The sequence below is a fragment of the Primulina tabacum genome, chromosome 9, assembly GCF_025594145.1.
Source record: "Primulina tabacum isolate GXHZ01 chromosome 9, ASM2559414v2, whole genome shotgun sequence".
Lineage (NCBI taxonomy): Eukaryota > Viridiplantae > Streptophyta > Magnoliopsida > Lamiales > Gesneriaceae > Primulina > Primulina tabacum.
Genome location: NC_134558.1, coordinates 40,777,153 through 40,788,838, shown reverse-complemented (window position 1 = coordinate 40,788,838; position 11,686 = coordinate 40,777,153). Strand labels below are relative to the sequence as shown.

Here is an 11,686-nt window from a genome sequence, read left to right as displayed (position 1 = left end):
GTTTCCAACTCTTGTAACTCAGCTTTTTTCTCGTCGGCTTATTCCAGTTTCACTATTGTTGTCATTTTGTAAGTTGAGATTAGTCTAGTTTTAAAGGTAATATTCGATCCCGCTATGTGGATTCGTATTTGTATAATATTTACGGGTTAGGATATATGAGTCGCTCAGTGGTTTCATAGAAAAAGTACTCTTTTTTCGGCTGTGTGTTTTACTTTATCTAAAATTAATTTAGATACTTGGCTCACGAGTTTGGGCACAATTGTGAAACATAAAATCATGGAACGCGAGACAAGATCCGGGCTGAAATTTTAGTACCTCCTCTTTGTTTAGGATTTGTTAAATATAATTCCAAGTCAAGTTCACAAAATATAAATGAATCCTATTCGTGTTTTGAGTTTCTAGATTATATCGTATGTCGTGAACTGAGCTAAATACATTATATGATACGAGTCCATGCCTAACGGTATTGCCGACATAACAAGTTTGTCGAAGACTACATTATCTTGGATTTATCTGTATCGAATAAATTCTAGAAGGCAGAGCCAGAATTCTAGACATGATATAGATCACAAAATTATGCTAATCTTACGAGACGTAATGCATTCAATCATACTTAACTTACAAGGATAACTGTGCAGCTACAACGAAACGCAATTAAAAAAAAAATTCTGACAGTTCTGATGGTATAATAACGTTGGTAGGATTTTATGTCAAACATACATGGCCATGGGCCATACTCAAATTTTACAAGCAGAAGGCGATTTCAAGCAATAGCAAGAAAATACGATGAAACAACAGCCAAACGAAGTGTAACTTAAAAGTATAAACGGCATCACTGAATCAATTATTTTAAGAAGCTAAGAGCAACAAATTTTTCACTTATGCATGGATTGATTTAGCCTCGGTACTTCATCTCAGACATCTTGAAGCCTGGCATGTCGAATGAAGTAGAAAATTTTTCAACATCTGCCTTCAGCTCATCAATGTCTTTGTTATTCACAAGACCCTTGTTGAAGTCCTTCAATAATTTGCCATGTTCCTTCTGGATCTTCAAGGTAAGAGAGACTGCCCTGTGAAGGAATTCACCTATCTGTTCAAAGTCTTTCTCGATTAATCCTCTCGATGTCATGGCCGGAGTTCCTGTTGCAAAAACAATCATTTGATTCCCATTCAATTTTGTACAAGCATGTGCAAGAATCAAGACACGTGGTCGACAAAAATAAAGAGGGATGGTTACCAATGCGAACCCCTCCAGGGGCCAAGGCACTGCTGTCCCCAAACACAGCATTCTTGTTAACAGTAATACTGCAGAGATCACAGAGTTTTTCAACCTTATTTCCTGCAAATACCACAACCGATGAATATCAATTGAAATCAACATTAAAGAGCAATTTTAGGTATCATATAAACCAAAGAGATTCGTATCCTCCATACCGGTCAATCCAAGAGGTCGAAGGTCCCACAAAACCAAGTGGTTCTCAGTTCCACCAGTGACGAGCTTGTAATCTTTGCTCATCAGGTAATTGCCAAGAGCAACAGCGTTGGCCCTGACTTGTTTAGCATATGCCTTGAATCCAGGGGTCATTGCCTGTTTCAGGGCCACAGCAAGAGCACCAATCTGGTGATTGTGTGGACCACCCTGAAGAGAGGGGAACACAGCAAAGTTAATCTTGTCCTCAAAGTCGTAAACGGCACCCTCCGGTTGGCCTTTCTTGGCTGGCTTTGGACCTTTCCTGTAGAAGATCATCCCTGCCCTCGGGCCCCTCAGACTCTTATGAGTTGTGGTTGTAACCAAGTCGCAGTACTCGAAGGGATCTGCTGCTTCCTAAAACCACGAATCACAAAATATTTATTCAAATAATAACCAAAACACTGAAAATTTTGGAAACTGTGGTTGAACATTAACAACGTGGAATTTACAGTTTTGATTTGGTCAAGATGAAAACAAAAGAGAATTCAAAAGACATTCAACACAAATGTCTGTTACAATATACCATGGATTAGATTCCCATAACAGCACAACAAATCAGCCAACTACAACACATATGCTAATGCACTTGTAGATTGGATTATTGTATTATTATTTTTGGAACAAGGGTTGATAAAAATTTCGTTACACTGAAAGTAACTAAGTAAGAAGTTTAATCGTCTACATGTTAATTGTTTCTTTTGCTAGTTAGTCGGATCATGGCGCTCAGAAAATGAGATCCATCATTATTCACCAATTAATAATGCAACTGTCCACAAACCAGATCTCATCCACATTCAGAATCCCACTTAATCACACACACATAAAGATCACGTTCAAATCTATGATTCCACACAAAGCACCCCTTGTTCATAAAAATCTGAAGACTGACTAAACAGCAGATTATTTAAAATCACAAGCTCAACGACTTACGAGAACGAATACCAAAAAACTAAACCAAACACATCAAGCCCATTTCTCCATGTAAAAGGACAAAATATATATAAAAAAAAAATCAATCTATATTCCAAGCTCAACATGCCATTAGAATAACAGGGTAAAGCAAACAAATCAAACCCGTCCAACAAAAGCTATCAATAATAAATTGCCAGGATATTCAGATCTAAGTGCCAAATCTCAGAATGCAAATATAGTAATGGCTCGTCGCAAACTGAACGTGCGAATATAGTAATGCCTCGAACAAGCTGAAACGCTTATTCCAACATAGGAGAAATAATTAAAATGCATGTATCAAATCAAAGAAATAATACCTGAGCAGCAACAAGTCCACTAATATGCGCCATATCACAAAGCAATAGAGCACCGCACTTATCCGCAATCTCCTTCAACCTCTTGTAATCCCAATCTCTAGGATAAGCGCTCCCTCCACAGATGATCAATTTCGGCCTAAAATCCATGGCCTTCTCATCCAAGCGATCGTAGTCAATATACCCAGTTTTGGGATCCACCTTATACGGCAAACTCTCGAAATAAATCGAAGTCGCGCTAATCTTCTTTCCCCCAGAAGTGTAATACCCATGCGTGAGATGCCCACCTGAAGGCAAATCAAGCCCCATGATCCTATCATGTGGGTTCAAAACGGCGGTGTACGCAGCGAAATTGGCGGGGGAGCCGCTGTAGGGCTGAACATTGACGCCCCATTTGGTGGGGTCGAGGCGGTAGGCCTGGAGGGCTCGTGAGCGCGTGAGGTTCTCGATCTCGTCTATGTACTCATTCCCACCGTAGTAACGGTTTCCGGGCATGCCCTCGGAGTATTTATTAGTGAGGGCGCTGCCGAGGGCCTCGATTACAGCGAAAGAGGTGAAGTTCTCTGAAGCGATTAGCTCGATTCCACTGCATTGACGGCGCTTTTCCTTCTCGATGAGGTCATGGATTTCTGGGTCCACGGCGGACAGCGAGCTGTTGCCCCATTCAGATACTGGATCCATTTCCCGGCGGTGGATGTGTGACTAGGGAGAGAGGAGAGGAGCAAGCAGGCAAGGGAAAATGGGAGGTTAGGAACTGAATTTAACAACCATGCGTGGTCTGATGAATAGACCATAATACCCTCCTGTGGTTGGTAAATGCCATACCCACAAATGTGGCGATACTAAGTGTAGGAATTTCTGAGGCGATCTTACGAATTTTTATCCGTGAAACAGTCAATCTGAATTTTTGAGGCGATCTTACGAATTTTTATCCGTGAAACAGTCAATCTTATCGATATTTACAATAAAAAGTAATATTTTTTTATGGATGATCCAAATAAGAGACATGTCTCATAAAATACGATCCGTGAAACCGTCTTGCAAGGTAATATCCATGTATACTATATACTAGTAAACATACACGTACAATGTGTGAAAGTTAATGAAATTTTTTTATCTAAAATACATAGTTATATTTGTATATAATAATTTTTTTATATGGAATATAATGAGATGAGAGTAATTTTTATTTAATTTATGTATTTGTTTCAATCACTAATTTATTATGTTTTGTTTTATTTTAAATATAATGAAAGTTATAGGATAAAGATATTTTGGAGAAAAAAAATGATATGACATAAGAGATCAAAACTATTTCCCCCCTAATTTCGTATTCTTATTTCTTCTATTTTTATAAGTATATAATATATAAAAGTAGGTTGTGATGGGTAATTAGTCTTCAAACATGCGTTTCTTTTTTGGGATAAAAAAAGTGAAAGAATGGGGTTGGTGGGGTGTGGGGTGGTGGTGGTTAAGATTTTCAACACGAGTTGATTAGTCAAAATTATTTTAATAAATTTCAAAATCAAACTTGTTTAATTTCATATGACCACTAATATCAGTTTTGGAATTATGTTCAAATTTATATCGAGTTAGGGTTGGTTTGATCTAAAATTGCGTTATGACCTATGGATTTAACATCAATGGAAAGATTTGGAGATTACGTTCATATGACAGTCATTTTGAGTCGATTTGAAATTCATCGTAGTTTTATTGAAATTGTATCGGTTGAAATGAAGTAAATTTGAAATTTATTTTAATTTTGTTCGGTTAAAAAAAAAATCAAAACATTTGAAATGAATTGATTTGAGATTCGATGCAGAGTGTTTCCAAACATGTCCAAAAAAACCCTGAGATTAGAGTGAATTGTTGCCCTGTAGGCAGATCTAGTCGACATAGGCACCAACACTCAAAACATCACGCCACACCTCATTTTCGATGGCATGCATCTCACCAAAATCCATGAATTGTAATTAGTCGATGTGGACTTTTTTTAAAAATAAAAATAAAAAAATTTAAGATCATTTTCATATGTTAGGCATCATGAAATCTCTGCTAGAGCTAAAAATTTCACGAAAAAAAGTAATTTATGAACTCCAAGTGTTTTAAATTTTAAGCATCTATATCCTCATATTTTCAAATATTGAACACACGTATTTATTTTTACGTGTTTTTAGAGATATATGTATTCGGTATTTAAAACATGAAAGTTAATAGTTATAAGAGGTTTTGTGCAATGACAAAAACTTGTGTGAGACGTTCTCACGGGTCGTATTTTATGATACATATCTCTTATTTGGGACATCAATGAAAAAATATTACTTTTTATGCTAAGAGTATTACTTTTTATTGTGAATATCGGCAGGGTTGACCCGTCTCACAGATAAAGATTCGTGAGACCGTCTCACAAGACTACTCTCATGGTATCTCAAGATTTCATGGGATGATGTGTATAATTAACCTAAAACTTATTCATTTCCCAAAAAACCTATCGTATTTAGATCGAACCAACCCCAAGTTTGTTCATGTCACAAAACCATCAATGTGTCAATTTTTTTTTAAAAAAAAAAATCATGTGTCGGCACTATTTTAATAAAAAAATTATTGTTAAGTTTGATAAATCAATTTAAGGTTTGAATTTGAGATTCGTTTGTGCCATTAAACTTTAAATCATAAATTTATTATGATAAGCCTTGAATGCTAAGATCCGTGAGCTCAATTTTTTTTTTTTTAAAAAAAAATATACCTACATTATATTATTAACTAATTTTACCACTTGATCAAGTTATTCAAAATATCTCAAAAAAATATATCAATTTGTTAAAATTGGTAATTTTTATTCAGATTAGCAATTGAGAAACATATATTTTAAGCAACTCGTGTAACTCAATTTACACTTGGATCGATGAATTTAACTTGCAAATAAGTTATTTGATTTGAGAATGAGCTTCGAATTATCTTCGTATTTGATATACATGAAATCAAACACAATTGTTATCGAAATCGTATAACTTGATATGAAATATATTTAAAATTGACTTCAATATAATCAGATTCAAGTTAGTCAAGTAATTCAAAATTAATATATTCGAAATCTATATTTTTTAATTCACGAAACTCACGACTAAAATTCTAATCCCCACATGGAGTCGCATGTCTTTGTGACATGCATTATCTCACGATGCATGAGAGACAACACAACACAACACAACACCGTTGAGGCCAACTTGCAGTTTTGCATTAATTAGTGTGCCGACAGGTAACCACGGTTACACTAATTATATGTATCTATATACATACGTATGGGAAGTTATTTTATAATTTTTTAGTTTAAAACTTCAATTTTCATATGAAACTAATATATATGATAAAAACATACTTATGAGAAAAATTAAATAAAACGTATACTATTTCATTTCGTTTGCATAAAAAAAATGTTTTTTTGTGCATTTTCTCTATATTTTATAAATTTAAAATTTATCAAGTATTCTTCTCGAGTGGCTAAATCAATGATAATTTAGGCCATTTAACAGTTGGTATCGTGCAAGTGACTTGGCTAACCATACTTTGTAATAATGTTCGGCTGTTCACGAGATGTGAACCCGATTTACTTTATATAGTGCATATATATTATTTACATGAAGATAAAAATCTAAATCTAATATAAATTAAATTTTGAGTGTTTCGAAAATAAGTGCTTTCAAGCTTAATTTTTAGTTACACGACAACAATATCCCTAAATTATATAAAATTGATTTTTTTTAATTATTTAAAATTTGATATTCACACCATCAACCAGTGTATTTATATAATAATTATTATATTTATTGGACTTAAAACTTAAGGATCTCCCGAAATATCGCAAAGCCACATAATACAATTAATTTAAGGATGAAATCCCCCGCCTGTTGTCTCTCTTTTTTCTCTCCTCGAATACGATTGCTTATATATAAATAAGAGAAGATTTAACTTTGGCATTTGATCGGATTATTAATAATCAATTCATGAGTAGTTCTCTTGTGAGACGGTCTCACGAATCTTTATCTGTTGAGACGGGTCAACCCTACCGATATTCACAATAAAAAAGTAATATTCTTAACATAAAAAATAATATTTTTTCATGGATGACCCAAATAAGAGATCCGTCTCACAAAATAAGACCCGTGAAACCGTCTCACACAAGTTTTTACCTCAATTGACATGGAATATGTATCATTCAAAAACATTTATTTATACTTAGTTTTCTCACCTTTCTACATGCAAATGAATGAAAAGGAATGTAAAAATTATATAATTTTTTAAATTCGGATCCGTTGCAGCGAAAACTGTCAGCATTATTTAAAGAAGTTGACATGGCACATCTAGCACTCTTTGGCACGAAGTCATGAACCATACTACCCTTCTATATTTTATATTTGTTGACATCAAATAAAAAATTATAATGTCAGAAAATATAAAATACAGAAGAGATAAATGCTAATTACGCATTCTTAATCTAACTGTGAATGTATGAAGTCAAAAGTACTTTTAGACATTTATCTACATATTATATGATAAAATAATGTGGTTTCGTTGTAACTTTTATATTGACACGTAGGTATAGTTTGATACACTGGATAATAGATGGATTGATAAATAATATTTCTTATCCCACGTTTGGTACATTTTTAGAAAGTTCATAATAATATAATGGGCTCGTGATAAATAATTTATATAATGATAAAATATTCATTATATGAGATGTGATAATTTTAATCTAATGATAAAAACATCACAAATGACTTAATTGTCCTCAATAAATAAAAATCATAAACCCTATCGTTCTCTCATTTCACTTGTAGGTAGAAATTAAAATCAAATAAATATTTTTATTTATTTTTATATATTATATAATATGATAATTATATAAATGAACTCGAGATAATTATATATTTTTAAAATTACTTCATTAACTGAAGTAATAACTGAAAAAAATAAATATATTTATTTAAAAAAAGAAAGTTAGGAGCCGAAACCTAAAAATATTTTAACAACCCGCGGAAGGGGAAAAAAAAGGAAAAAAGAAAAAAGAATCCCAGATCCACCAAACACTCGAAATCTCAACCGTACATCTTTACCCATTAAAACCTATTTATAGACGTCTGAGGCACACCGTTTCGCCGCATCATTCTAATTGCGATAACCTTAGATCCAAGAAGCCAGATTTTCTTCGATACTAGTGCAACCGATGGCTCTTTTGGTGGACAAGACTACCTCCGGCCGGGAGTACAAGGTCAAGGACATGTCCCAGGCCGATTTCGGCCGCCTCGAGATCGATCTCGCCGAGGTCGAGATGCCGGGCCTCATGGCTTCCCGGGCTGAATTCGGGCCATCCCAGCCCTTCAAAGGTGCTAAGATCACCGGCAGCCTTCACATGACTATCCAGACCGCTGTTCTGATCGAAACCTTGACCGCATTAGGAGCCGAGGTGAGATGGTGCTCATGCAACATCTTCTCCACTCAAGATCACGCCGCTGCCGCCATTGCGCGCGACAGCGCCGCCGTCTTTGCGTGGAAAGGAGAGACCTTGCAGGAATACTGGTGGTGCACTGAACGGGCTCTTGACTGGGGGCCCGATGGTGGCCCCGATTTGATTGTTGATGATGGTGGTGATACCACTCTGTTGATCCACGAAGGTGTGAAGGCTGAGGCCGAGTACGAGAAAACAGGTAAGGTTCCGGATCCGAACTCGACGGATAATACCGAGTTTCAGATTGTTCTCACTTTGATTCGAGATGGGCTGAAGTCTGATTCCAAGAAGTACACGAAGATGCTAGATAGATTGGTTGGTGTGTCCGAGGAGACAACCACCGGTGTCAAGAGGTTGTATCAGATGCAGGCCAGCGGCACTCTTCTTTTCCCTGCTATTAATGTCAACGATTCTGTCACCAAGAGCAAGGTATATATTTACGTAGACAAGTTTATTATGTTCTTTTAACGGGACTTATCTTTGCATTTGATATCTGTCGTATATTGTTCCAATTAGTTTATTCTGTATTGATCATGATTATTCTTGTTGGGTACTGATCATAATTATGCTTGTTGGGTACGCTTGCTTAATTTTACCAGTTGATATCGTTTTGAAGCTTTAGATCCGTTGTTATGCATGTGATATTCATGTTATGATGTCCAAATTAGTTTTTTTGGATTGATCGTATACGTTCTTTGTCGTAATGTTGCTAAACTATGCAATTTTTTGAAGCTTCGGATCTTTTCTGAGTGTTGAATCTGATATTTTCTGTGAATTACACATTTGAATCTAATACATCTTTTAGATACACTGTGGTTGGTTATGCTGATCCTTATGGTTAGTACATTATAATTAAAATTTGTAGTCCATTTCATCATCATTCTTGCACAAAACATCCATGCGGTTGGTTTGATTTATATTCTAATTGTCTGATCATGTTTTGGATTTGCAAATTAAGCTCATCATAGGATATCTTACATACTTGCAAGTTCCTTCTTTCCCCGTATTTAACACCAAAAAACTACCTCATCTCAATGTGATTCAATCAGTTTGACAACTTATACGGATGCCGCCACTCCCTTCCCGATGGACTGATGAGGGCCACCGATGTGATGATAGCTGGAAAGGTCGGTGTCGTGTGTGGCTATGGAGATGTCGGCAAGGGCTGTGCCATGGCCTTAAAACAAGCCGGAGCGCGAGTAATTGTGACAGAGATTGATCCAATCTGTGCCCTTCAAGCTCTCATGGAAGGCTTCCAAGTCCTGACCCTAGAAGATGTCGTTTCTGAAGCTGACATCTTTGTCACCACCACTGGTAACAAGGATATCATAATGGTTTCCCACATGAGAAAGATGAAAAATAATGCCATTGTGTGCAATATTGGTCACTTTGACAATGAAATCGACATGCATGGTCTCGAGACTTTCCCTGGTGTGCAGAGGATCGTCATAAAACCTCAAACCGACCGTTGGGTTTTCCCCGACACGAAGTCTGGGGTCATTGTTTTAGCTGAGGGTCGTTTGATGAACCTTGGCTGTGCTACAGGGCACCCTAGTTTTGTGATGTCGTGCTCTTTTACAAACCAAGTTATAGCTCAACTCGAGTTGTGGAAGGAGAAGGCGACTGGCAAATACGAGAAGAAAGTTTATGTCTTGCCTAAGCATCTCGATGAGAAAGTTGCGTCTCTCCATCTTGGAAAGCTCGGTGCCAAGCTCACAAAGCTTAGCCAAGACCAGGCTAATTATATTAGCATTCCAGTGGAGGGACCTTACAAGCCTCTTCATTACAGATATTAAGGTAAGATCAAAAAGTGCATCGAGACAATATATTTATCAGTATTGTGGGTTATTTTGAAATTTTCTGATTTTTTATGAGACAAGCCTCTTCATTACGGATAACAAGCCAGTGGAATTTGCTTATTTTTCATTCATTTGTTGTTTCTGTTGTAATTCGATTAGATTACGATCGAATTAACTCAGTCCCAGTTGCAAGAATATCGAGTTCGGATTAATATTTGAATATGCAATATACCACAACTAACGGTGATCAAAGAAAACCGTAAATAAGAAATGCGATCAACAACACAATGATTTAACGTGGTTCGACAATTCGTCTACTCCACGGACAAGCAACACCTGATCAATCTTTATTGAACTCAATAACACCTTGATGGTGAAATTACAAGTTTCTGGATCAATCTCGCATACACATATTTCCACTCAATTCCTCAACAATGAATCCGAAAAGAATAAGAGATTCTCTCCTTTGTTGTGAGTGTTTGTGTAGAGAAGAACAAGAAGCAGTAGTAATGAACTGCAGGGCTTCTGAACATATATATACTTCCGTGTATGTGTACACTATATGTAAGCAACTGCCACTCTCAACCGTTTCATTCATTTCTTGACTTCTCTTAATTCATCTTGTGTTATTAAGCCAGCTCCAACTGAAAACAACAAGGCTCCACCGAAGAGTCAATGCCTTGAGATAATATCCACACTTCAGTATAATGGTAACTGTAGGTTTATTGCTTTTGATATATTTCTTAATAGATATTGGGTTCATGTTTCCTCGGATGATGATGAATTTGCACCCAAAAAAATTGAAAAGTTTGTTTTTGATTTATGATATAGCAGGATACGGACTAAATAAATCCAGCTCTTTTATTCATGTATTGTTAAGAAAAGTTATGCTCCAAAAATAGTTTACGTTTCATATTGCATGTAAAAAAAAAAATCTCTCAAATTTAATACAACAATTTATGCAATTTTTTTTAACAAAATAATATTTTAAATACAAGATCTTAGACAACGCAACAATTATTTACATGCACAAAAAAAATTTTTGTGAGACGATATTATGAGTCAATTTTTTAATACAGATTTTCTATTTATGTTATCCATTAAAAAATTTATTTTTTATTACTTTTTACATTAAAAAAATATATAAATTATAAATATAAACAAAATTGTGATACAGAAACCTCATATTAAAAGAGAAAAGTCAATCTGGCAATTTAAGTTTGAATGCCTAGTGGGTAGTGGGTCAGTCTCATTTACCCCAAGATCTGCCATCTTCAGCTTAGTAGGTGTAACTATTACCATATTCCCTCCAAATTTATTAATGATCGATCATTCCATTCGATCGGGCCATCGAGATGCCATGCTGGCAATAGAAATCTTTAGCAAAAGTTTTATTAATAATATATTTAACATTTTGAAACAAATTTATTTTTCAAAAATCCTTTGATTTAGTGCAAGTATTCGCTTTGTTTTGTAAATTGACAATTAGTTGGTTAAATTTGTAGGTACTATTGAGATTATAAATCAATTTGAACGCGGACGATACAAGTATTTATAATGGATCAATATTTTTTTCTCTCTCGAAACCAGTCAGTTGATCTTACTTTGTAGAAAAATATAATTCTTAAATAATTTTGTGATT

General features: G+C 35.3%; 2 protein-coding genes across 2 annotated transcripts; one reads left to right on the top strand and one right to left on the bottom strand.

Annotated features, from left to right (window-relative positions):
• Positions 1–656: 656 nt before the first annotated feature.
• Positions 657–3,481, bottom strand: LOC142556256 (serine hydroxymethyltransferase 4). The gene is made up of 4 exons (XM_075667641.1): positions 2,740–3,481; positions 1,435–1,825; positions 1,238–1,339; positions 657–1,140 (listed from the first exon to the last, which is right to left on the bottom strand). Exons 1-4 carry the CDS (start codon positions 3,415–3,417, stop codon positions 896–898), a joined length of 1,416 nt encoding a protein of 471 aa, XP_075523756.1. The 5' UTR covers positions 3,418–3,481; the 3' UTR covers positions 657–895.
• A 4,403-nt stretch (positions 3,482–7,884) lies between these two features.
• On the top strand, positions 7,885–10,218 carry LOC142556255 (adenosylhomocysteinase-like). Its single transcript, XM_075667640.1, has 2 exons — positions 7,885–8,674; positions 9,295–10,218. The coding sequence occupies exons 1-2, from the start codon at positions 7,964–7,966 to the stop codon at positions 10,039–10,041; spliced, it is 1,458 nt and encodes a 485-aa protein (XP_075523755.1). The 5' UTR covers positions 7,885–7,963; the 3' UTR covers positions 10,042–10,218.
• The last annotated feature ends 1,468 nt before the right edge of the window (positions 10,219–11,686 follow it).

What these genes read in the sequence shown, in the direction of transcription:
- LOC142556256 (XM_075667641.1), bottom strand. Translation starts at nt 3,417, where the DNA reads ATGGATCCAGTATCTGAATGGGGCAACAGCTCGCTGTCCGCCGTGGAC. An exon ending in TCGACCTCTTGGATTGACCG is followed by an intron (nt 1,340 to 1,434) that starts GTATGGAGGATA and finishes TGGTATTTGCAG; the next exon opens with GAAATAAGGTTGAAAAACTC. An exon ending in CCCTGGAGGGGTTCGCATTG is followed by an intron (nt 1,141 to 1,237) that starts GTAACCATCCCT and finishes TTTTTGCAACAG; the next exon opens with GAACTCCGGCCATGACATCG.
- LOC142556255 (XM_075667640.1), top strand. Translation starts at nt 7,964, where the DNA reads ATGGCTCTTTTGGTGGACAAGACTACCTCCGGCCGGGAGTACAAGGTC. An exon ending in ATTCTGTCACCAAGAGCAAG is followed by an intron (nt 8,675 to 9,294) that starts GTATATATTTAC and finishes TGATTCAATCAG; the next exon opens with TTTGACAACTTATACGGATG.